General features: G+C 39.8%; 1 protein-coding gene across 1 annotated transcript; it reads left to right on the top strand.

Moving 5' to 3' along the window:
* Positions 1-2,388: 2,388 nt before the first annotated feature.
* SERPINI1 (serpin family I member 1) lies at positions 2,389-26,507 on the top strand. The gene is made up of 8 exons (XM_009949461.2): positions 2,389-2,638; positions 4,404-4,634; positions 7,258-7,452; positions 8,321-8,525; positions 16,251-16,348; positions 23,102-23,188; positions 24,458-24,547; positions 26,341-26,507. The coding sequence occupies exons 1-8, from the start codon at positions 2,389-2,391 to the stop codon at positions 26,415-26,417; spliced, it is 1,233 nt and encodes a 410-aa protein (XP_009947763.1). The 3' UTR covers positions 26,418-26,507.
* The last annotated feature ends 580 nt before the right edge of the window (positions 26,508-27,087 follow it).

The raw sequence follows: 27,087 nt of genomic DNA, 5'->3' as shown, positions 1-27,087 counted from the left end.
ATTTCTTGAGTACTTTTTTTTTGGTTTTGACACCACTATAGACCTCCTGTGTGACATAGGTTTATAAGCTTTGTTTTGCCTTGTACAGCTTTTAGGATGAGAGACTAATACCTGGGCTCAGTCTATCATAGTGATGTGCTGAATGAAGTCTTATATTGTGTAACACTGGGAGAAAGGCATGCTCTTTTTTTAAATAAATCTAGAATCCCCATGATCACAAAGAAAAATCCAGTTATTTTCCAGAACAGAAATCTTAATATCCTTAAGTCAATAATTAATAAATGGCCACATTAAAAAAAAAAAAAACACTATTGTTAAGAAAAGCAGTTACTGGGGAAGTTTGTGGTATGTTGATAATGTTTTTGGGGCAATAAAAAGCCTGTCTTTATCAAGTAAATAGCGACGGTCGTGGCTCAGACTGCAGTGCTTTCCAGTGAAGTGCTGGAGAGTTTTATAAGTGTACTGAAATAGGCAGTCAGCAGGTAATAAGCACCATCTGAAGCTGGTGCTTTAGGCTTATATGACTTATTCTGTGCCATTCTTAAATAGAATAAGAGCCTGTGGTGGAGGTTTTTGATATCTTGCTAAGAATCGGAGAAAGATTGATCAGGTAGTCCAGGGAGATGAAGTGATGGCTGCATAGAGGAGGGCTTATGAGAAATTGAGAAAAGGGGCATTTTTCTTATGTATATGGAAGCAACTGTCAGAAAGGAGACGTGGGGCAGGGGAGAAGCAAGGCTTTAGCTACCGTGTCTCACTAAGACCCTGTCCTTTTCCCCTGAAGCATGTGTGGTTGCTGGACCAGTTCATCTATTTAATTTTCTCAGTGCAAAAAATAAACAAAAGGCTGATCTGTGGCTGGGGGACAGGAAGAATCTTAACTAGTGACTGCATCAGTTGCTGCCAAGGCACGTATGTGTACCCCGTTGCTTTTTGTATTTTCTGAGCTATAAAATGCGAGTAATAATGCTTCAATTGTGTATCGTTCGGCATTGTGTGATTAATTAGATAATGCTAGATAGTCCTTTGAAGATTAAATGTGTAATATAAATGTTGTATAAAGCTTACTAAGGGTCTCTGTGTCAGGTATATAGAAACCCATGGTAAGTGCAGACACAAGAGAGCTGGGAAGCCTAAGGCAGAGGCACTTGGGCTGGCTGCATGCAAGTCGCCTTCAGTCGAGCAACAGAATAGCGCCTTCACACGAATTTGTCCCATGCTGACGAGCCCTGCAGACTGGCACAACAACACGGAAACACGGCTGGACTAAATCTTTTAGTCTGGTGCTGTCTAACCTACTGCTTCGGGAAGCTTTGCGTTGTTGCGTGTTGATGTCACACGTGGCAAAGAGAAGGAATTGAAACGCGAGCTCTGGCTTGGTATTTCTGACCCAAGACATTTGGCAGCAGTGGGCGAGATGCCAAGGTAGCATGAAGTTTAAAGAAAAAAAAAAGGAAGGATGAAGACATATGTGCACTGCTTCTGGAGCTGGAATGTTAATATTGGTAGTTGTGCGATGAGGTAAACTGGGGTAGAGTGAGAAGTGTTGCTTACTGAAGTATTTTAGCAAAGCCTGGAGGATGGATTAGCATGAGTGCTAACCCTTTTTTTTTCCTATTTGGTTTACTTTCTTGTTTCCCCTGTTGGATCTTTCTCACTAATGTGTCCAGTAACTTTGTACTCTAAAGATCTCTGAGCAGGTGCTGTCTCTTAGCCAGCATAACTACCTAACTTTTCACCATTACTGACTATCAAAAGGGATTTCATTTGGTAACTAAGGCATGATTTGTTTTTCTTCCGAAGAATTTTTGGCTGCTTGCCATGTGTTTGGCAACTGAGCAACATCATGGTACGTTTCGTTTGTCACTGGTGTCAGCAAGCTCTCTTACAGTGCTGGGAATAACTGTACCAGTTTGGGGCTTAGAGTGACTTAGATGAATAAGTTGCATCTTACTAGAAGGTCAAGCGAAAGAAATGTGGATTTGTAGGTCTCCTTGGTGAAAAAGTACAGAAACACGTAACAATCCCAGATCAGCGTGGCTTAACGACGACAACAGCAAAATTTAAAAGGAGTAAAGGTCTTGCTATGACTTGGAGGACATGTTTGTCCATCTGTGGCTGAAAGATTTCAAAAACGTATAGCTACATAATGAAGCGGGTTATTTTTTTTTAAATAGATCATTACTTCAGTTTGAACAGTGCATATGTTAGTGTCTCCTCCAAATAACTGAATTGTGCATTGAACTGTGACTAGTTGTGTTTTTCCACGCAGATTTAAGACTAAAAAGTTTACTCTTCTTTTTTCTCTCAAGTTGAATCTTTTATTACTTAAACAAGTTAAACTTATTTTCTCTAAAATTTATCTTGCAGATCCTAAAATCTCAAGACATGTATTTCCTGGGACTCTTGTCTTTGCTTGTTTTGCAAAGCAAAGCCTTCAAGACAAATTTTCCTGATGAAACCATTGCTGAGCTTTCGGTGAATGTTTACAATCAGCTGCGAGCTGCAAGAGAAGATGAGAACATTCTTTTCTCTCCTTTGAGCATCGCAATAGCCATGGGAATGGTAGAGCTTGGAGCCCATGGAACCACTTTGAAAGAAATCCGACATTCCTTGGGTTTTGACAGCTTAAAAAACGGTGAGGCCTTTTGATCATGTTTTACTGTGGGGCTTTTTGTCTTGAAGAAACAGATGGCAATGCCTGAACAACGCTGGAAGTGGCGCGGTCGTCTCCATGGGTTATTAATCAGTAGGCTTGCTGGCATCCTGCGTGATGGCCTGAGCGTGCTGAGACATGCTTCCGTGGGTTGTGCCTGAGCTGAGGGGTGCTAACGTACAACCCTGGCTTGGCCGCCTGCATCTTGAGCACTTGCAGTTAGCTGGTGATCTTGGCTTCAGTCTGCGAAATAAGCTTGCCTTTGCCTTGAGTTGTATGAAGGTTTTTAGGAACATCCTTTTTAGGGATTATAATGAAAGCTGAAAAGGAAAACAGTAGTTTTAGCAATATCACTAGTCAAAAAGTAAGAAAATGTTAGTAATTTAACTGGAAATGTCTCTTGCTTGTTTGGTTCTTGTAGGTAGAACTTGTAGGTTCTTTACCCCAATTCTATGGCGCTAATGTTCTGTCCCCATTGCGTAACGTCACATACAGATATACCAGCTAATTTAGGGACCGTAAGCATCTTGGCACGATCACCCACGGGTTCCCATCAGCCTTTCGGAGGAACAGGATTCATTTCTTTTGCAGAGAACGATGCTGCGGCGCTGTCCCGTCTGTAGTGCGGGCTGAGCGAAGTCCTGCCTCTGGGTGGAGCGCCGTGCTGTGGAGCGCCAGCACACTCTGTTAGTGCGAGCGCTGTGACATGGCTGCAAAGGGAGGGGATGAGGGAACAGCAAAAACATGGCTTTGAAGAGGCAATTTCTGTGAATTTTGATATCAAAGAAATTGGTTTGTGGCCGGAATGAAATTTCTTATTCATACAACGTACTGGACTTTTAAGTCTGTGGTGAAAGGATCTTGGGGAGGAGTTTCTGAATACAGTGTTTGAGATGTACCACTGCATAGGTGGTGCCTCTCTGTGGAGACTACAGCACATATGTAGTTCTACTGTTTGTCTCCAAAACACTGATAAATTATCCCTTAGCTGTAACTGAAGAAGCTACGCAGTTGGTTTGAGCTGGGCCGTTCACTGTTCGTGCATATGAGTGGTATTCGGTGAAGTACTCCAATGATTTCTGCTTGGAATAAAATATCATTCAGTTTTTAAGGTGAAAGGTTTTTCTTTTGGTTTAGTTTTTTTAATTAGAAATTTCCATTTCAGGTAGACAATGCAACAGTACAAGCTTCCTATCTTAAAGCAGACTGCTTTAATCCTACTCAGGATTCCTCATTACCCAAGCAAATGATTCTGTACTACCCCATGCAGGATCTTGCAAAATTCTAGACCTGTTTTTTGCAGAGAGAAGTCTGTGGGGAAGTCCTTAGCTTCAAAACTTGAAGTACATTTTTCCTTAAACAACTGGCTTTTAGGATGTAATGAACATTCTGTTAAGGACTTGTGGTGGCAAGACACAGGAGTGTGACTTGTAGGAATACTTTTCTTAATTACTCTTTTTGGTGTTGAAAGGATTACCATTGATAGCTTTGTCTGTGATGGATCCAAATGTCGTGTTAATTATGCTAATTATAGGTGGTAGAAGTAATAAGCTCTAAATAATATGTTCTGTCTTGTAGCTTGTTCTTTCAGATCTGAAGGCGTGTGTAGGTTTAGAAACAAGTTTATGAAAAAAAGACACTTTTTTTTTTTGTTATTATTCATAAAATGTCATTGTGAATTTCCAGCAGAAAAAAACATTTAGTAACTTTCTTTTCTGGAGCACTGAAGCTGTTTTTCTTTCCTCAGGTGAAGAGTTTACCTTCTTGAAAGACCTTTCTGATATGGCAACTACTGAAGAAAGTCATTATGTTCTGAATATTGCTAACTCGCTCTATGTGCAGAATGGATTTCATATCAGTGACAAATTTCTGCAGTTGGTGAAAAAATACTTTAAAGCTGAAGTAGAGAATATAGATTTCAGCCAAAGTGCAGCTGTAGCTACCCACATCAATAAGTGGGTGGAAAATCATACAAATAGTAAGTCCACGTGATTCTTTATATGCTTCCTGCAGTAAGTGTTTGTGTTTCCAGAGTTATACAGTGTTGTTGAATTGTTGCCTTGGCTTTTATCTATTCCGTTTGAGACTGAAGTACCTCCTCCCATGAAAAGAATTCCAGAATGAGCTCTTGGTGAAATTACATTGTTTCCAGTGCAGGAATGATCAGTCTTATCTGTCTGAATGTTTTTTTCCCCTGTCCTACTATCTTAAAGTTCTTGTAGCGTTTATTGAAGCAGAATGTTTTAATGGTAGGCATTTTAATAGAATTTTAATACTGATTTTGGTATTAAATTACAAAAAAAAAATAAGTACTGTTGCTAACTGCAGAAGAGTTGTCTACAAAGGGGTTATTGGCCTGTGCTTTGGATGTGTGGAGTATTGCTAGTTCTCCGAGGAGCTCATAGTTATGAGATACTGACAAATGGGCTACTGAGGAATACAAAAGATAACTTTTGAACCACAAAAGCAGACCCTGTAATGTCTTTTCCACTGTGAGGAAGCTAGATAGCATGTTGAGAGAGCAGTTGATTTTAGGAAGACTGTCAACAGAGTTTCACAACAAAAATTTGTAGCAGGGGAATGAGCACAGAATTATCGTTGTAAATATGCATATTCAGATCTGCATGATGGAGAGCTTGCTTTGCTTGTGGAATCCCGAAGACGTGACGTTTTCTGAATACATGAGAGGGTCTCAAGGTGTGGGGGTGAAGTTAGTCCCCTGCTGTAGGGATCAAAGCATGACCTCATTCCGGTTCATCTGGCACACTCTGGAGATGGATATTTTAAGAGGAATTCAACAAGGGTCTGGCTCTAACCCCAGTTGTACCATTGTAAAATTGAGGGTATCGGAATCCCCTGTAAGGAATTAACACATCACCATGTAGTCTGAGCATTTAAGAATCCATAATGCTTTATGGAAATGTATGCCATCAAAGTGGAAAAACATCTCATAGAATGCATTTATTTCATTTTGGAAATGATCTGTTTTTTCCAAGGGAAAATGGCAGCTATTATATTCGTAATACATTCTGCCCTTTATCTCCAGCTACAGAAATAGAGAGAATGCAAGTGATGCAGCAGATTGCAGAGTGTTTTCAGAGAAGCATGGTGGCTGGCTGAAGGAAAAGTAAAACTCTTTCTTTTAGAAAGAACAGCAAGTTCTCCTGCTTAACACCTGCTACATGTGCTGACCGAGCCCATCACCATTGCCCTGGCAGGAGCTGTGCCGAGCTAACAAAGGCCGCTGTGGGTCTCTTAGCATTAGGTTGCGATAGTAACAGTCCCTCAGCCTGGTCTCTGACCACTGGGTCTCATTCAGCCCTGCCTGCCAGCTCTGACGGAGGAGGCTCATTTTCTCATTAGGAAAGGGGCACAAGACAGGCAGGTTTCCAATTCCAGCATGTTAAGCGTGATGGGAGGCTCGGAGCAGAAAACATGACTGTCAAAGGTTTCTCTGGCCAGAAAAATTTTTAATAGTGTGTTAGCAAGATGTGGCAGAAAAATATAAGGTGATGTGATGTACCAAATAGAAAAACTGGATTTTTTTTCCTTTTTTTTCCAACCACAGAATGTGGGTATGGCAGTATGGGTCACATCTCATTTCTAAGAAGGTTCTAGATAAAATGAAGTACAAACAGCAGCCCAGAAGGAATACTGCCCTGTGATACACAAATCTCACACCAGTTAGTCAGCGTCATGTGCTCCAGAAAGCAGGATTAATTTGTGGTTTAAACCATGGAATGAGAAATAATAATCAGACTGAGGAATGTGTTTATTTTAACACCTTGCATTGCAATGTCAGTTAAAAATAGAAGTGAGCAAGACAGCTATCTGAAGTAGGCTGTGATTCCTCAAGAATAGTGACAAATCTGGTCAGTGCACCAAATTTAACAGTCACATTATTTTGCTGAAAAGCAAGCCATTTAAGATGAGCTAAAGCAGGTAACAGACTGTATTCTGATGTCAATGACTTATTTAGGAGTAGGAGCAAAGCAGCTGCCATGCTCAGCTGACATACCTCCCATGAACAGAGCAGATGCTAGATGTTTTTCCTCTTTTGCTTTTCAAGAGCTAATGTCAGTGGAACAAATGCTGTGAATTTATGGGGGGTTTTTGTGATTAGTCCTCACTTTCAAGTCAGTAGGACATTACTGAAAAGGAATGCTTCCTTCCAAATTGGCCCAGGTGAGGCTCCAGTGGGAATACTTACACACTTAAATTAAGCACCCATCGAAGTGCTTCTCTGGGTTGGAGCCAAAGCTTGTAGAAGTTCTGACCTTAAGGTGGTAGTGCTGAACTGTATTATAGCACCAGTGTAAACATCCCTTACGTGACCGCTGTTCCACTTGGTTTCATTGTGGGTTATTTTAAGTAGTGATCAAGAAACAGTTGACTAACAGGGACTTGATGGAAGGGTTTATGCATCTACACTGTGATTTAGGTTTACAAAACACTGGCAGTTTAATCTGAGATTTAATGAAACAGCTGAATTGGAAATTACATGTAGCACAGCTTTTTATTTTCTTGCATTTTTTAAGCTGTCTTAAGTTTTGATTTAATGCTCAATTTGACATGCAGACTGACAGGAGTCTTCTTCCTAGATATGATCAAAGATTTTGTGTCTTCAAGAGATTTTGGTGCTCTGACTCATTTGGCTCTCATCAACGCAATCTACTTTAAAGGCAATTGGAAATCACAGTTCAGACCTGAAAATACAAGAACTTTTTCTTTCACTAAAGATGATGAAAGTGAGGTGCAGATTCCAATGATGTACCAGCAGGGAGAGTTTTATTATGGTAAGTTGGACCTTTAATAATTTAAAGCTGATAAGTCTTCCCTTAATAGGTTTGTTGCCGCAATACTCATTTGTATTGTCTGTTCTTTCACCTAGAATTTTAAATGTGGTTTTTGTCCAGTGAGAGGACTCTGATTTTGATGTCTCTTTGCAGTGTGTGTGCTTGTGTGTGATAACTAGATAGCAACATTTGTAATAACCTTTCTTGATTATTTTTTAGGTATGTGTTTGGTGCCAGATGGTGTGTTTCAGAATGTTTATCCATTATATCTAACCTCTTTACAATTATTGAGCTGCTACTTCTCACTGAAATATTTTTCTTGTGCTGTGCTAAATATTAAAATTCAGAGTGTTTGCTCATTATGGTTGTAATATCCTTAGAAAGGTAGAATGGGGGTGGTTTGAACAGCAGAACTAACGATTGTTTTTATCTTGAGCTTGAACTCCAGTGTCTAGCATTGCTCCTACAATGTCTAGCATGGGCAATATTTCACTTGGTCTCATCACTGAAAAATTCTTTCTCCTGCATAAAAAAACCTCTGCCCATTTCTATGAAAACCTTGGCAGCCTTGACTTTTGGACTTCTCTCTATCTAACCAGTGGAAGTTAGGCAATAAGTTCGGAAGTGTGATTATTTACAAACTGTGTGATTGCATAAGCTTGTTTTCTTTAAGAAAGCAGATGTGAGTCTCAAATCCTGTGATGAAGAAACCAATATAAATCTTAGACAGAACAGAATAAAGAGGGTCATTTTCGGTTTTGGTATCTGGTAAATACTGCCTAGTATTAGCCTTCTGTTTCTCCCAGTGAAGACAAAAGAAAATACTTCTAACAGCTTCTTTTTTTTTGTGGCTGTTTTTCTCTTGTAGGAGAGTTCAGTGATGGCTCCAATGAAGCAGGCGGTATCTATCAAGTTCTGGAAATACCATATGAGGGAGATGAGATTAGTATGATGATCGTTCTTTCCAGACAGGAAGTTCCCCTGGTCACATTGGAACCACTGGTCAAAGCCTCCTTGATTAACGAATGGGCTAATTCTGTAAAGAAGCAAAAAGTGGAGGTGTATTTACCAAGGTGAGAAAATGCTCCCGTGTCAATAGAGGGGGAGAAACTACGTTCAAATTGATTGGAGTAACAGAGTAGGTAAAACTTGAACATCTTGACCAAGCCTGTAGCACCCATGTGAAGGTTCCTTTAACAGGAAAGCCCAGGGGGCAGGCTGGTGGTTGGGTGAGCAGCGGAGGAGCACTGCATTTGCATCCCTTTCAATATGTGAGCTCCAGAAAGGAGAATTTCATCATCAGGAATATATCCAGTCTGAATGATGTTCAGAGTATTGCAGAACTCATTATGGATAAGTTCCATTTAGACAGGAGCCATAGAAATATTGCCAGTCTGAATTAACAACAGCTAAAATGTTTCATTTGGGTCCTAATTAGATTTCTGTGTGCTGCTAATTTAACAAGATCTAATGGTGTGTGTCTGTGTAGATACAAATGGTTCAGTGTTGCGAGGTAATTCCTGTCAATTTGTGTCTTTTGTCTTTTTTTCTTAGTGGTAATAAGTGTGGGTTTCTTTCTCTGTAGAGGAGCAATGAAATAACAAGATGTTACCACCAGAAGGGATGAAACTTCTGTCAGTTCATTTGTAAACATAAGTTGTCTGTACTCAGTGGCATATTTGTTCACATACACCACGTAGGATTCTGTTTCATCTACGTTCACATATTCTTCATGCTTGCCCTACACTTGACTTAGTAACAGAGTTGTTTACTACTAAATGTCACCAATAATGTATAGTTGGATGATGATGTCCTTCAAGTGATTCATAATTATTTCATTGAAGTGTTTATATAACAATATGGCACACATTTGATGCGGATCACTTCTGCTGTTACTGTTGTGGCACTCTGCAGCAGGTACATGGCAGCAGGAAAAAAAAACTATAGTGAATCCTTTTAATCATTAAAATAGTTCTTTGTTTTCAACTGACTTGGAGATTTAAGTTTGTGTTTCACATGTAAAGAGAAGAGCAAGAATCCCTGCACTTCATAAGCTTCCTTTCCACAGCAAAGACCACTTTCAAGAAGCTAACTGCAGCTGAGCACGATGAAACAAGGCCAGCCAGGATAAATTAAGTTTGAGATGGACTGGTGCTGTCAGCATGCCCTGATTCTAACTCGAGATGGAATTCCACTTCTCCTTGAAGCAGTTACGCTTGGAGTCAGAGCAGCAAGGGAACAGCGGCGTTTTGGGGCTCTTTGTCTCTGCCCCACAGTAAAGGTTCCCTTCTTTAAGTAGCGTTTCCTTTGAAGAAGCAGGGAGAGCAGCCAAGAGCTGCATTGCAGGTTTTAGACAAACTGAACCTAATGTACACTATTCCTGTGATTTTGTTTGTTTGTTTGTTTTTTCTCTTGGAGCTTCAGGTCCCAGGAGCTTTAGTATTAACAGTCCAGTAAGATGCAGGGAGGGGATGTTTCTCCTAGACTATTTCTCCTGCAGGCTTGGGCAAACCTTACCTAGATGTTCATGAGAAGTAAACTATGAAGATTTTTCCATCCTTTGAGCTTTCCATTTATAACTGGAGCATCTCCCAGCCTGTGCATCAGGTGCTGAAGTTGGGCATCTCTCTCCATTGATTATACAGGGAACCTGTGAAAACTAGCTTCCAAATTTAAGAAGCTTAGGTATCCGAAATTAAATACGTGACTGTCATTGAAAACGTATTAATTATGTTTATGACTCAAATTAAGTTTATAGAGGTAGTTTTGGGGTTTGTTTGCTTTTAAACAAAATCAGAGGCTCCAGGATTCTCTGTAGCCAGTTTCTCAGACTTGAGTTTGAGGCCTAAGGTTTCATGTTGTCAAAAATGTGCTTATTTATTCCATCCTCAGGCTAATTAAGCCTGTCTTATGTCATGCTGTTATCGAAGAACCTCAAAGAACTTGGTGAACACTTGTGAATTAAGGCTATACAAAGGCAAAACAGGAACCACCAGGTGCTGATTACCTCCAGTATTTTCAGATTATAAAAGATAACTATCATGAGCTTGAAGTTCCATATAGTAATATTGCAATTTCCTTACAAAAATTAATTGCATGCTTCTAAGGTGTTGGATTTCCATTAGGGATTCAGAGGTGATCTACAGGATTTTATCAATGCTCTAAATAAACACTTCATAAATATTTTATGCTCTGACTCAGAAAGGCATGTTATGAAATGTGGCCTGCAGGCTCTGTCCTCTGAGAAATTGAAAGCAGCAGTGGAATAAAATTAAATTTTTATATCCTGAAAGATGCTATCCAATTATAAAGTGAACATTTTTTAAAACTTATACATTTGTAATAGGACCTGAATGACTAGCCAAAGCAGAGTTAACCACAATTTTCCAATTTCTGTCTGCATTATCTCTGTGCAAATGAAATTCTGTATTATTCCTCTTAACAGCAAAGGAGAGGTTTGTACAGAATTGTTAAATTATGCTTTCTCATTTTCATTTTCGAATCATTGTTTCCAGCTTAACCCAGACTAAAGTGATCAACATTTTAATCCACTTTTTGCATAGGAGTGAAACAGTCCATGAATCTAATTTACAACGCTGTCTCTCTAACATAAATTATTTGAAGAGCATAGGAGGAACAGCTCTACAGCCTGCAGATCTCTTAAGGATTGTTCCCGTATGCCCAGCTCTCTCTGACCTTCTTCCTTTTTTGTACGTTTAAATATCTTTAAAATGCCTTAGGTGGTGTTAAAATGGTGGGGTTTTTAGCTGAAGGTTGTTTTCTGTCAAAAAACACCCACAAACAGCCACCAACCCCAAAACAAAAAACCCCAGACACACTCTTTTTTTTAACATGTTCTCTTGAGTCCCCTTTTCATGAGGAATAGGCCAGTGCTGATTGTTCTTGAGATAGTCATGGAAAAGAATAAAACTGTCCCACTGAAATACATACTTACCCAACTTCTATCCAGAGCTAAATATGGGCTGCAGAAGGACCTTGCCAGAGAAGGAACCATAAACCTGCCTTGCTTCACCTAGTCAGAGCAGCTGTGTGGGGATTTTGTTTGGTTTTCCTCTTAGTGGTTTCTTGTTTGGTTGGGTTTTTTTTGTTTTCAGGCTATTAAATCACCCAGGCTAGTCCTAGCACCTCAGGACAACCTAGCTGAAATTCCAGCTGAAATGTTGGAATAGATATCAGCTGGTAGCTTTGTCTTGTAGGCTGCTTGCTCAGTTAAAAAGAGTGATTCAGATCCTAAGGGCCTGTCCTCCAAGCAAGAATATTGTTGATTTCAAGCAAGGAAACCATTCCTTTTTTGCTTTTTGTTCTCCAGGACTTGTTGTATTAGAACCAATTTGAAAACCTGGAATTTCTTGGTTTTGCTCATTCCGAACTCACACTAGACTCTGAATCACACTAGACTCTAGTTCCCTTCTGTTGTATAACTAGAAAGGGTACCCTAATGCTGCTTGAGTCTGTGGATCCTGAGCATCTAAGGACTTCCTGAAAAATTCAGCATTTCAGAAGGGTTGCGTAGCATCATAAGAAGTTTTTTTTTTCAGTCTGTAAAATAGAAGAAGAAAAAAAGGGAGAAATACTGATACAGCATGTTAAAGTTAATCCTCTATACAAAACCTAGAGGTTCAGGTATGTAACTAAGGAGACCGTCGATGACATAAGTGCATCATTTTAATCTAATGCTTGTGGAAGCTTTAAATTTCGTGAAAAGATCATCTGTCTCTGCTAAACTTCTCAGAGAACTGTTTGTTAGTTTCTCAATCTAATTCTACTTCCTGAGCATCTTACTCTGTTTTTCATTTCATGTGGGAGAGTTCCAAAGACGGTGGAAATCGAGGGAAGTATTTTTGTTCAGCTGTTGGCATTGCATTTTATATGTAGGAAGTAGAGAGACTTTACAAATTAACATTGTAAAAATAAAGGTAGAGCTAACTCACATTGTCACTTCTCCTTGACTTTTGCTGACAGCTGGCAGGCAGTCACTATCCCTTGTTAATGTCTTTCTGCTCAGTGCTCTCTGGGGGGGTCTGTAGAAGCATATATCCACGAACATGTGCATGTGTGAACCTTCTAGCTCTTCTCTTGACCCCACAGACCAGTCTTTCTGTTCTGATCCTATGGTGAAAACACCTCATGTTTTCTTCAGTGTCTGTTTCTCAGACTTCCTTTTGTGGTGTTTAATGCTCCCGTTGCAACTAGTCCATGACTTCTGATACTGAAATATTGAAATTGATTTTTCATAGTATTTGTAGCATCAGAAGCACCTGAAAGATCGTGGAAAAAAATATGGCCATCTGGTTCGTAATGGGTGACAAACACTGCAGATAACCACGTGTCAGGGCTAGTATCGTGTAGCTTGGTATTTCCAAAGTCTGGAGGTAGAGCAAATGTCTGGCTTGGGAAATGAGATTGAATGTCTCTTCTGTGTTCTAGGTTGTCAGCTTTGATTTTGAATACCTCTATCACTGTCTATACAGAATGCAAAGAAATCCCAGTATGACTGGCAGATAACTCATACAAGTGTTTACATTGGATTGCATAGCCTGAAATTAAATTTCAATGTGTAAAGCAGCCCAGTTATTTTTCAAAAGAGGCTAGTTCTGATGTCAGCTAAAATATTTGAAATATCATTAATAGCTTATCTGTAACTCTCACTGCTCTCCAGACAACACATGCTCTAAAGAGCTCACTGCTCTTCACAGCGTGCGAGAACAGGGAGTTAGTATTTTGAATTGTGGTTTAGAGTGGGGCTTTACCACGTGACATAACTAAAGGGGAGAAGGGAAGTAATTTTATCTTCATAAAGGGGTAGTTTGGTATTTATACAGCTGATGAGGTACTTCGGGTCTACTGTATTTGTCACAGAAAGCAGGAATTCACTTCTGTGGATACTGTAGAGACCTTCACTCAGCCACCTGTTCAGTATTTGCTTTTCCAGACACTTCAGTCAGGGGTGTAGCCTCTATCCAGTGGTTAGGTGACTGCTGCTGTCCTTTGTGTAGGTATTCTGTAGCAATATAACCAATCAACTTTTTACATTTTCTTCTTTCAGATGCATATTCAGCTGAGGCTTTACGGGTTTATTTTTTTTTTTGTCAAAAACATCTCCCAAACCTCTTCCTTGATTAGGATGCAAAAACATCTTTTGTCGTGCTTTCTTTCTGGGTCACAATTCATCGCTTAGCAGATAAGTGTGTTTTCTGTCTAGTGGTCCGAAGACTTAAACCCACCTGACTTCCATTTATATGTTATAGTGATTCTCTGCAGTGGGGAAGAAAATGCTTCTTTGGAGTTATTTTTCTAGTGAACCTCAAGTTTTGCTTTTCATGCGGACTTTTCTTGCTACTGTCCTATCTTGATACTCCTTACCAGTTTGACACTGCTAGTTAATAGCAAATGGTCTTGAAACATTGATGCATTTAATAGTAACTGTGGTGAAATAAAAACTGAAAAGGGGAAAAATATAGCACTCTGAAGTTTTTATAAATGCACGTTAACATTCATTTGCCTTCTCTGCATGTTTGTAAGGTAGCTGCAGTTGGATGTGTTTTTCAAAATATTATGATAGAGTTTTAATATAGAAGGAAGTATCTCTGGATTTATTCATTCTAGACTTATTCAATGTGCACAGACAGGACCTCTCCTCTGTACTGTTTAGCTGTAGTTAACTGTAGCATTAGGAATCATGTCTCAATTCGTCTTTCTTAGGGTTTTTACTGAAGTCTCTAACATAGATTTGGGCATACTTTACAATGACTGGTGAGAGTAAAACTGGTCTGTAGAGCCTAGAAGCCAGAGAAATTTGAATGTATGAACAACTTACAGATTTGTCTCTTGGCTTCAGGCTAAAATTGTGTGTAAGGTCTTGTGAGCTCCCTGGCTCTGTATTTTTTGACCGATGTGAGCATCCACAGCTTTCTAAGAGGAGAAGAAAGCTAACAGGACACTTCTATTTCCTAAACTACTATTGGCTGTTTTCAGGTCATCTCATACCTGTACCTACATCTCATTCATTAAGATAATGCCGTCTTTTTTTTTTTTTTTTTAAACAAATGCTGCCAAACTGGCTGATGCAGAATATGCCAGAACACCCGGAGAAGCTTCCTCCAGTACATAAATCTTTGCTGCTCTCTTCTAATTCTTTTGAGATCTGCCAAACCAATAAAATCACAAGAATCAGTTCTTGTGTTTTTATTCCAGGCATATCCTGGAATTCCTCTGGGCAGGGCACATGAACACTTGCGATGCCACCAGTGATTTATCAATCCTGAACTATCTCCAGATCTTATTTTAACTTGCATAAAATTCCTCTCTGGGTAATGACCAATATATATTCCATCATAGATTTTTCGCTTCTAATGGCGTTTCTAAGTTCATTATAAATGTAGATTGTGTATTGGGGTTTTCTCCTTCTGTGTAAATGTTGTGAGGAAGATCCACTTGACTCTTATCCAGTTGTCTTTTGATGTCCAGATTATTCTTTTTCAAGCTGCCAAGGCTTCCACATGCCAAAGTATCATACATCTCAGCTCTTCATCAGCTGTTCTCTGATCAGAGTTCTGGCCTGTCCTTTCTCCTGAAAAGAACATGTTCTTCCATGTAGTTGAGGAAGTTTAATCCTGAAAAAGGAAATTGCACAGAAGCACACATTTTGTTTGGTTCTAGCACCGATAAGACCCATCACGAAGGGCTGCAGTGTAATTGCAGAGTTATTTCTGACTGAATTACTTGCTGGAGAAACTGTGACAACACCTTGTGGACTATGTATTTTGTGTTGTATAGTTTATACCCAGTCACTGTCAGGGTTGTGTAAATCACTCATAATTTGTTCTGTCATTCTACAGAGAACCCATAGCAAACATTTCTAATTAGTGTCTTATGTTTGTCTGTAGACTTCTGGTATTTTCTGGTTGGGGCTGCCGTCCTTACTATTATTCTGATATATTTCTTCGTTTCTCCAGCTGTCCACTCTGTTTCTGGCCATACATAAAGGACTAGAATCCTTTTTGTCTTACTGACACCAGGCATGACTTTCATAGTGTCTGAAAAGCACTCTTTGTGAATGGAACAAGCTTTTGCCTAAAATCTTGCCCTTGGGATGAATCTCAATTTGTCCTTCCAGCATATAACACAGCCTAGAACATGGCTTTACAAGCTAGACCTGAAATTCTGCCAGCTTATACTCACGTGCATTTGCACTGACAACTATTTGTTTTCCGTGTACTTTACTCACAATCAAAACCTAATTAAAATTTTGCCACCAGAGTAATTAGAAGGTGAGTCAGAAATGCTTTATATTCATAACTGCTAGTCTTTGCTTATTCTGACTAAATAAAAATGGAGTATCTCCCTTGCTTTCCTACTCTTCCTTTGCCAACAGCTATGAAGTTTGTGCTGTCCTTTGCCTTATTTGATATTCTATTCTAGTATGTGTACAATTAAATTCAGTTTTTATAGTGAGCCTTTTGTATAAAAAGTAAGCATTTACATTAGCTAATGCATAATTTTGCACTGAGGTTTTATGGTCAAGGACTGTAGATACCATTAGCATAGTTTTGATTGCTTCTGTGTTAGAAAAAAAAAGAATCCAGCTGCGTGTAAACTAGTTGGTGTAAGTGTTTTTGTGGGAGGTGTCACTATACTACACTACTAATGCCGAATCTCCTGCTTTACGTTGTTTACCTCAGTGTTTCAATTGTCATTACCCAGAAATTTTAACCTTCTGATAACAATAAGTACTGCTTACATCTGAGGTCTTTGTAATTTTCTATTGTATTCTCCAGGTTCACGGTAGAACACGAAATTGATCTGAAAGATGTCTGGAGAGGTCTTGGAATTACAGAGCTGTTCAGCAGTAGTGCTGACCTCACTGCGATGTCTGGTAAGAGGTTCTTGTGTTGTTTCCCGAGGTTTATGTACAAGATCTGAAGTCACCTAATGATAACCAGCAAGCTCTTCAAAATGGTTTTATGGGAAAAAAAAAAAAAGCCCCAAACACCTGCTAGTGATTTTTTGGATCCTTCGTGATTGTTGCACAATGTCAGTGTGTGCTCGCTGTAGGAGCAGTTGGGGCAGGGGAGAGATCCATCAGGGAGTGTGTGTGGGATGGGGGATTTTTGACCTGGGAAAGTTCACTCAGAGTATTTACAGAAAGTGTAATACTATGCACGAGGCAGAGATATGGCTTCAGTGCCTTCATGGCAAATGGGGTTTGCACAACAAGGGGCTTGTCATCTCTTCTCTCCCGAGGCTATTTGTTCACAGCATTGAGAGCATTAAGCTGGTGTGCAATTAGTCATCTCCCCAGATACCTGCTGTATAGAAGCGGCACAGGAAAGAAAGACTTCTGAGATGAAAGCCATTTAGTCACATATGCTGCTTGCCTATTTCAGTATGTTGCCAGCGCTTTATTTTCAGAAGTTGAAATATCCAATACATCTAGAAATTCAGGTGGAAATGAGCTATTTATGCTTTTAATACCTCCTAACCAGTACTGAAGTGGCACCAAAGGGGGTTGAGTCATCTTTGCTCGAGTTGTTTCATTTTTGCATAACAGAGGTAGCCACGCAAACCGTGTACTGAGCGTGGTCTGTCCAGACCTGAATTTTGGCAAACCTGGTTGTTCTCTATCTGGGAGCTTGTGCCAGTGTGAGGTTGTGGTCATTGTTCTTGTAATTTATGCTTTTATACTGCTCCCTGGGTGTTGGGTTTTTTGCTCTATGGGTTGCTGCCTAATCAGCCACATAGATCTTTAGCTGATGGGAAATACCTGTTCTTAATTGTCTGTATCTGGAAGCAATCACATCTGTGTGGCTTGTTCAAAACAGCAGTAATGAAGGCAAACCTTCCTCTAAAATTTACAGCAGAAATTCTATTTTTCATATCCTTTTCACTTTTGCTAAGTTTGAAATATTGTTTGTAGTATCATGTAGCTTATTCCACTGTTTTGCTGCTTTTGCTTTTCCAGTGAAATTGTGGGAAAAGCTAGTGTTAGCTAATGTGAAAAGAATTTGAATAAATGAAAAATCCTTCTTTAAAGAAAAAATAAAAAAATAAAACCCAAAATATTTTCGATTTCTCTGCCACCCCAAAGAAAAGTAAGCTTCCCAATAAATTCTGGTCTATATATAGAAAAGTATCTACTGGAGGAAAAGTACTAAGGAATGGGGAAAACACCCAGGGGAGATTGAACCACAAAGGCAGTGCTTGGCTCTTATTTAGTTTCATGGAAAAGTCCCCTATATGTCGGGGACTAATGAAACATGGCCAGCAGGTTGAGGGAGGGGATTCTCCCCCTGTACTCTGCTCTGGTGAGACCCCACCTGCAGGGCTGCATCCAGCTCTGCGGCCCCCAGCATAGGAAGGACATGGACCTGTTGGAGCAGGTCCGGAGGAGGCCACGAAAATGATAGAGGGGGCTGGAGCAGCTCCCCTGTGAGGACAGGCTGAGAGTTGGGGGTGTTCAGCCTGGAGAGGAGAAGGCTCCGGGAAGACCTTAGAGGGCCTTCCAGTGCTGAAAGGGGCTGCAGGGAAGGTGGGGAGGGACTCCTGGTCAGGGAGGGTGGTGATGGAATGAGGGGTAACGGCTTCACACTGACAGAGGGGGGATTGAGATTAGATGTAAGGAAGAAATTCTTCCCTGTGAGGGTGGTGAGGCCCTGGCACAGGCTGCCCAGAGCAGCTGTGGCTGCCCCCTCCCTGGCAGGGCTCAAAGCCGGGCTGGTTGGGGCTGGGAGCAGCCTGGTCTGGTGGGAGGTGTCCCTGCCCATGGCAGTGGGGTGGAACTAGGTGGTCTTTAAGGTCCCTTCCAACCCAAACCATTCTATGCTTCTGTAGTCAAGAAGTTAGCAGAAAGATTGGAACATGCTTGTGTTTTAATCCATGTGACTAATGATTTGTTTAAAGTTTTATATTTTTGATAATTGCACTGTACAAAATCAAAATACCATCTCTTGCGTGACTGAATTAACTCCTTTGCCATTTAAAGATTATTAAGTAACGTAGAGCTCTGTATAGAGAGGATTTGTGAGTTTTAATGTAACATTCTTGCTTTTCACTCAAAAGGACATGTGCCATTAGGTAACAAAAAGGTCATTCATAAATTAGGAAGAAGAAAATGGTTTTCAAGTAGTGTCTTTAATGAAAACCCTGCTGTTGATGCTATGGAGATGAAGTTTTAAGTAATTGAAATACAGAATCTGTTTCCTATTTCTAATTTCCACAATGTAAAATAGAGGGGGCGGAGGAAGGGGGAAAAAAATTGTGAAGAAAAATGTTGATAGCTTAAAAATACCTGAATAGTATGTCAGATAACAGGGAAGTTTAAGCCAGAAGTTTACATGCATCTTAGCATCAGTGCTCTGGAAAATTTGGCACTTCATGAAACCTTAAATGTAGATAGTTGAACAAAATGTTTGTCTGGACACTTTTAATTTAGGAAGATAAAAATCATAAAAGAAATCTGAGGAGATTTTTGAGAAATTCTGGTGCATTTAAAAATACTCTCCTCTCCCTCTCCTGTTGCTCTTGGATTATTGTCAAGGGAAGCCTTCTGCAATTTCAACAACAGCTCTAATCCTATAATCAGATCCAGGCACAGATTGTGGAGTTCAGTGGAATCATCTATGTGGGTTTAGCGGTTATAAATCAAATTGCAGGATTACAGATTTATTTTTCAATATTTAGAATTTTTTGCTTTTTGCACTCAATCTGAAAAATGGAAATAGAAAAGTTAGCTTTACCACCCAGAATGTCTGGATTGTGAGCAACCAAAGAAAATATATTAATCCAGATGCACATTTTAAATATTACTGTCTTGCAGAAATTAAGTTCGTTGGCAATTAACACAGGTGAGTAGGAGGACATTCCTATTTGTCTGTCTGGTTGTGCGTATTCTGACTCTCACTTTCAGCAAGACTGTGACAGGTTTTACTTGCATCTCTGATCCATCAGGTGTTCAAAAAAAGCCTTGAAACAACTTCTGGTATTTGGGATTTTATAAATTACACTGCGTGTAAACTTGCTACTTGAGTATTTTGACACCGCTCAGGACTTACCCTTGAACTAATTTCAATACTAAAATTCCCCTTTCTCTTTCAAATGACTATAGTATTTCTTACTGTTGTGTAATACCTTAAATGGCAGCTGCTTTTGATCACAAGGTGACCTGCATTTGAGTGAGCAGTGAGGTGATCTTAGTGACTTACTTTCACAACAGAAGGTAGTTAGAAGAGCATCAATCCAGTAAATAGCTCTTTGAAGTCTTAACTGAGGTAGGTATCGTTTTTCTGGGACAACTTAAGCTAGAAAAGCCAGTAAACCTGCACGCTTTTTTAAAATGAGACTGGCAGAGCAACCAGTTGGCAGCTATGAGTAGGAGTTTGCAAGCATATGGAGTGTAATGACAAATGAAGCGTGATGCTAACGGAGTCATGTACATTAGAAGTAAGCTTCAGATTGCTCCCACACGTTAATGGGTATCTAGGCCAGGGTCCTGCAGAAAGCTTAAACTTTGATACCAAATCTCCATGGGACTTTCCTGAGATGTTGGTTCCTACAAAAATCCAGATTCAGAGAAGCTGCTAGAGACAAATGAGGTGATAGTAGATACTCAGGTAAGCCCCACCTTATCCACAGTGAAAGCCATAAAGGAAAGATGTATAGTAACGACAAGATGTGTATGATACTGAAGTATGGCAGTCAGTGATTTGACAATCGCAGAACAGAACAAAGAGAAGACTGCGTGAAGGCTCAGTGACAACATTATGCTTCTGTGTGAAAATAGATTCTTTCATTTCAGGGAGAGACGAATGAGAGGGATGTGATAGTGGCAATGTGGAGAGAAAAGGCTAGAGAAAGTAAATTGGGATGTGGAATTGCTCTTTTCACCATCCAAGGACAAAGATAATGAGGTGAAAGGCAACAAATTGAAACCAAATAGAAAGTACTTCTCTTATGGAAAATGTAACCACAGAGATCTTTGCTGGGTATTCCTTGAGGTCATGAAATTGTTAGGGCTAAAAAAAAATTGCTTCAGAGCAATCAAAACTGAATAAAGGTGTTATATATTCTGTGGATTAAAAACTTGGTTTAGGGTGTAAGGCACATGCTGGGTGAGAAGATATTTTTGTCTTGGAAGTTGTGCAGTAGTTTTCATCTGTAAGGCTGCTTCTATCTTGTCTGAAGCAACTATAATACTGCGGTTGGAGCAGTGAGCTAGACTAATTGGACCTACTGGTCTCATCTGCAGTGGCACTTCTTGTGTTCCTGTCAGCTTAACAAAATGTTGTTGGTTTTCTTTAATACTCAGATCCTGAATACATTTACAACTAGGCCTACTCTTATACCTGATGGTAAATGTTAGCAATGTTTATGCTGTCTGAATTCGAGTCTATAAGCTCATCAGATGGAGACCAATCTTCTGAGGTGCTAAGTGTTCTGATCAGAAATATGCCTTGGAGCACTGTAAGCACCACCACGCTATGAAAGATAAAGCACCCAGGATGAAAATACAGAGTATTGCTGTGAATATTACGGGTCACAGGAGCAGGCTTCAAGGCTGTAGTTAAAAAAAAAAAAAAAAAAAAAACCCACAAAAACCACAAAAAACCCACAAACAAACAAAACCAAAAAAACACCACAAAACCAAACAAAAACAAAACCAAAAAAACCCACAAACAAAAAACCAAAACCAAGCACCCCGACCAACCACAACCCACAAACCACCACCCTGTGATCAAAGTACATGGTTAGCCTCAGTGGGCACTTCTTTGTCTGTTATTAAACATAAAAATGTGTTGGGGTTTAAGGTAAGGAACTCTAAACCAGCATTTTTCTATAAGTTTGGTTTTCTTTTGGTACATGCCATATAGCTCACGTGCTCAGCAGAGCTTTGAAATAGACTCAAGCAAGCAGAGCAGACTACAGCCGCCTGGAAGGTAGAATTTGCAGAACTGACCAATAAACTTACCAAGGATCCTGTTAACTGACGTGTTTACAAAGGCAGGGCACGCATAAAGTGAGACTTGCCCAACAGGGGTTACTGATGTGCCTGGATCTGTCACCCTCTTAGCCTTGGGTGTCTGTCCATTACCACCTCTGTAAATGTTCTTGACATCCAACGTTTGTTCAAAAACATTTTTTGAGAATTTGAGTCTTAATGGGTCCATAACGGAATGGAAGCTTTAGGGGATAACTGTTTAATACTTGATTGTAGTATTTAGTTAGCTTGTGATTTATTTTTTAGAGGTAATGCTTGAGGCTTAAAGGGGGTGTTGGTGTTGGAATGCGACCACATTGCGTTTTCAGGTGGCCTTTCTATTAAAAGTTAAGGAGACAAAAGCTGTGAGAATTGTTCTTAGTGCTCAAGATAAGTAGATGCTGCATGTCCTGGGTTTTAAAGTAACACGGTGGAAACTTTGTCCTAGCTTTGAAGATAGCGTTACTGAAGGCTTGGAACTGAAGCCTAGAACTAGTACCATGTGTAGCAATCTAGTATAGGTTTTACTACACACAGTCCCAAAGGGAATGATTTGGGGCTTTTGTTGGTGAGATTTAAGTTAAGCAGCTGAACTAGGAGGTTTACTTCAGTTCTGAGTTATGTAGCAGTAATGGGACCTGCTGAGGACAGACTTTTAAACTGCTGTCTCTTGTGGTTTTGGCTTGCATTAGTATTGGAACTAGTGGCTATCTCTGTGAGAGCCAAAATAAATGGGTAACAATTAGATGAGCAGCCCCAAGCTTTCCCTCCTTGGTCAGACTTCAGCTAGAGTTTTGGTGTGGAACATTTCGTGAAGGATCAGAAATGCAAAATGGTATAGCTGTCTCACTGGGGTGGTTAGATTAGATTTTCATGGTTGGGTATCTCCCTGTTGAGAAAGCTTTTATTCCTTTCTTAGCTGCCAGTTGTGCTCTGTCATTACTGTGGGTTTTATGCAGGTACAACAAATGTATATCTAATCCTTGTTAGGTCTTGCTGATGAAATTTAGTCAGATTAAATGGTGCTACGTGTCTTGCTTCCTGCAAGGTGCTGATCTAATAGGTCTGAGCACTTAGCCACTGAAGAAAAGTAATGAAACATCCACTGACTTAAGCAGGAGTAGGCTCGAACTGAAATTAAGATACTGACAAAGAAGAGTGGAAAACAAACAAGACTGGAGAAACCTAGTTCCATGGTGGTTTTTGCAGTAAATATTTATCTTCAGCTTCTTTTAAATACAACGACAAGAAGAAAGAAAATACCTGATTTTCCTGGAGGAAACAGACATTCTTTATGGAAAAGTATTTGCCGTATAATGCCATGACCCTTTTTCCCAATAGTTGCATTTAAAATCTTGTGTTCAAACTGTCTTTTGCTCTGGGTGGTATGCTGGTCCTCTAGGCAGTGCCAAGGTATTTTAATATCCATAGTGTAGGAGAGCATCACAAATTTAAGCGAGGTAAATGGTGCTATTACAGGTATTGGCAGATGGTATTTTAATGCAACTGCTTTACACAAAGCTCTTATCCTTCCCTGCTTGGTATAGAAGGTGGATAATAGTGTTAGGGGTTTTGGCAGTGTTTGCTTTTGGCGGTTTTTTAATACTTCAGTCTTACTGTTGAGCCACTTCAAATATGTTTCCTTTTCCTCTCCAGATAACAAGGAACTTTACCTTACAAAGGCATTTCACAAGGCATTTCTAGAAGTTAACGAGGAAGGATCAGAAGCTGCTGCTGCCTCAGGTACATGACTGAAAAGCAGAACTAAATCAAATGTCTGTTTATTCCATGTTAATTAATTTTTTAAAACTACTTGCTGTACAGCCAGGAAGGCTAAATAGCGTGTAGCATGAAGACACAGCATAGCAAGTACACTCCTTTTCAGAAGAGAATTTTGGAAATGAGAAGTGTTACCATTTTTTTAGCATGGTGTGTTTCACAAAGAATTTTGAGCATCCTGTGGGAAACTTTTTCTTTATTTTACTTCTGATTGTCAGGAGGATACAGACTGCAACTTATATTTTCTTTATGGAACTTAAGCATTGGTAAATTTTATCAGCTAATTGACATGGTCAGAGGCATTTGAACCAGAATAGTTAGTTGAGAGTTGTTGCAATGGCATTTTAATAAGCTCATATAGAGAGATGCAAGATGGGAAGCGCTAAATGCGAAAACATAGCTGGCCCCTATTAATGCTAGAAGGCCAGGTGGTTGGTTTACTTGGTTGTCACGTGCTTTTCCTGAAAATGAGCTACATTAGTTGCCGATATGTATCGTTAGGTGATTTCTGATTGCCTCTATTTGTACCAGTCTTTGAGGAGAGGAGGAATTAATTCCCTGGTCATGAATATTGGTAACTGTGTTGAATTGTAACATTAATATGGACAGAGGTTACTGGCATGCATGAGTCTTTATTAACAGTGCAGGGAAAATGTGAAAGTAGATGAAACGCTGGGAAATAATAATAATATCCTGGAGAAATCTGTGCATCTCCCCCAGAAAATTACAAAGAGCCAAATTCTGCCTGATTCCCAGTTAATTTTAATTTCAACCTCTGCATTATTGAAAGACTCAAGCTAAAAGCTGCAAGATCAGCCCATGAGTTGTTGCATATTCCATAGTTAGTAAGGGTTCCCTTTTACTATCAACTGCAGGCTTGGAGCTGTGTGAAACAGGTCAGCAGTGCTGTCTAACGTAATGCATTTTCTATCTACAAGGGAGCATAACTCCTCTTCAGGTTCTGGGTCTTAAAATTTGTAAGCTGCTCTCTCAGCCCAGGAAATTGTGCCCCTCTCCATTGTTGATCAGTCTTAAAGCGTAGATAGGTGTGCAATTACTCTGAGGGTCGCTTTCATTTTTAGTTAGATTTTTCATGCTATTTCTTGGTCATGCTTAGGGCTGAGAGTGTGGGACTTGAGTGTCTGCTCACGAGCTTCACACGTGTCTTCATGGTGAGCAGGAGAATGTGCAGTGATATTTAACTGAAAGTTGCCTATCTTCTTTTTCCTTTAGGAATGATTGCCATTAGCAGAATGGCAGTGCTGTATCCCCAAGTTATAGTTGACCATCCCTTTTTCTTTTTGGTCAGAAACAGAAGAACAGGTGAGAATATTGCAGACTCTTCCACAGTTTTCACCGTGCATCATCAAGTATACAAAAGAAAATTGCATATTTTAATCAATGAACTGGCCTTGTATTATGAATTTTCCTAATTTGTCTTAAAATACCTAATATTGAAAGACTTACCTTTTCTATGGCCTCTTAATGTTTTTCCAAGTAAGACACCGAAATATGACTTAATCTTGAAAAATATTGACAATTATGTGATTAAAAACCCCAGGGAAGAAAAATTCACCATTTTTCTTCAGGGAACACAGTGTTATTACCTTGAATATCCATAATCACTGCATTCCATAAGAGCTTGGCTGCAGTAAGATCAGTGAGATGTTCCTGGTACCAAAAGATTTGCATAATGGACAGTTATTACAGCTATGAATAATTTCTGTTGCGCTCTTGAAGCGTTCGGTGGCAGGCAAGGAGTGAGAACAGCACTCAGTAGCAAAATGGGCAATGATTAAATAATTCCTTAGTATCACATTTGTAATTTGTCTTAATGCCGTGGATGTGACTGGGTGGCAAAACACTACAGTGCACCCACAGGCTGTCATACGGGTCTGTGTGTTGTATCTTATGTATTCTACAAGCAAACTCTGGTAGGTACAGTTGACAGGTTTTTTTCTGTATTTGAGAACCCCACCGTAGGTATCAATGTTTATTAAACCATACAGGTTGCAGTAACGCTTACAGTGTAACTAGGTAGGACCACTCGTGTGCAAGGAAGGCATGATGCTAACTCTTAGGGTTGTTTGGGTTTTTTTTAAACCAAAACTAAGTTGAGTATCCTTTCTGTTGTAGACATAATTAGGCAAAAATGCGTCTGGAGGAGGGTATCTGCCCTTTTCCCTACTCAAGATACAAAAATCTCCTCAAAAAGAAAAGGTTAAATCATAACAGAGTACAGCTTGGTAGCTTTGGGGCAGTTCTTAGTGTTGCACGGGCCTTGTTGTTGGATGCAGAAAGAGGAATTGCCAACAACTATAGTTAAAGCCTGAAAGCTTGTACCAATCTAGAAATCTAAGGTTAGAAACCTTTTGAAAACGATCTGTGATGGTTACCTTTCTCAAGAATACCCTAAGTGCTCATGATCGATTACTCTGTTTAAACAGGTTAGACAGAAATGTATAAAATGGGAAAGTTGTAAATGGTGATTAAACTGCATAGGGGAGCAGTATTCGTATAGAAGATCCCTTTTGCGGGCTGCATGCTCTAACGTGGAATAAATCTGGGAACTCAAGTTATCTCTCTGTTAATAATCATGAACTGAGTGGTGTGGAGCTTCTGGGACTCACTTTTAATTCTATGGGGAACATTGTCCAGCAGCTCAGGCACGTGGAGGTCAGAAGTGATCATGAAGCTGTTCACGCTTCAGTTCAGGTTAGCTGCTGCCTTTGGAGCCCCCAGCCTAGAAACCAGTGCTGTGTCATAACCAGTTGACATCCGTGGCAGTACTTCATGGGCCTTCATCAGAACCATTGACATGAGTGAGCCTTTATGTTGATTTCTGGTGGGTTTTCAGTCAAGCCTTTAGAATAAGCAGAGGGACACTGAAAGATTTCACTGTTCTTGTCTGTACTGTGTCTGTACTGAATACAAAGAGGTCCTCTTATCTCAGGCTATTGATCCATCACCTTTCATGACTACCAAGTTCTCAGGGACATACATTCCTATAAAAATTGTGCACGACGTGCTCTAGAACTTAACGGTATTTGCTGTCTCCTAACCTCGGCTTTTCCTTTTGGTGCTGACATCTTTCCTTCCCTTTCTCCCTTCCACAGGTACTGTGTTATTCATGGGAAGGGTAATGCACCCTGAAGCAATGAATACGAGTGGCCATGACTTCGAAGAGCTTTAACTGCCACCAGCTACCAAAAGAAGAGATAAGCACATAGAGTTCAAAGTTAATATATTTAAGGTTTGCTGCGTTTTCCCCCCAAGATATTGTTTAAAAATGCTTTCAGATCTGACTGTGTGCAAGTCAGTTTCCAGAGGAAAGCTTACAGTATTAAAGTAATGGTTCTGTTTTTGTCATGGTGATTGCTGTGTCCTTAAAATAAAATTGTGTATATGTCAACAACTGTTTCTTGTTCTAATGAGTTGTAAAGCAAAAAACTGCGAATCCATTATGCGTAATTTTTCTTTTTACAGTCCAAAGACTGAGGTGATCAATGAGACAGGAGCAGAATGTGTGCAGCTCTGAGTAATGCAAATGGCAAACCTTGATGATAATTTGTAGAGTTGAACTACATCTGGAAAATGTGATCTCTTCTGTTCCTGTAAAAGTAGTAAACAGACTGCAATACGCTCTCATCAAAGTTAATGGAACAAATTAAGCCTAGAGGATTTTATTCTGTAAGATAACTGTGGTAGACTTTGTGTGAACTCTCCCAAGTGTGATTCTAAAATGTTGCTTTTATGAATGCTCCTGCATGTGACTCTGCAATCGACCTTCCGTAACTGTTGATGCCAATAAAATTTGATCGCATGAACATTTGAGACTAGTCAGTGTAGAATAGCTGTGTGTG

This window comes from Leptosomus discolor, chromosome 7 (genome assembly GCF_034619465.1).
Source record: "Leptosomus discolor isolate bLepDis1 chromosome 7, bLepDis1.hap2, whole genome shotgun sequence".
Classification (NCBI taxonomy): Eukaryota; Metazoa; Chordata; class Aves; order Leptosomiformes; family Leptosomidae; genus Leptosomus; species Leptosomus discolor.
Note: the sequence above shows the minus strand (reverse complement) of the source record. Positions and strands in the feature narration are given on the sequence as shown.

Excerpts from the sequence above, each read along its gene's own strand:
- SERPINI1 (XM_009949461.2), top strand. The coding sequence starts at position 2,389 with ATGTATTTCCTGGGACTCTTGTCTTTGCTTGTTTTGCAAAGCAAAGCC. Across the intron at positions 8,526-16,250 it reads GTGGAGGTGTATTTACCAAG|GTTCACGGTAGAACACGAAA; the intron begins GTGAGAAAATGC and ends TGTATTCTCCAG. Across the intron at positions 24,548-26,340 it reads GGTCAGAAACAGAAGAACAG|GTACTGTGTTATTCATGGGA; the intron begins GTGAGAATATTG and ends TCCCTTCCACAG.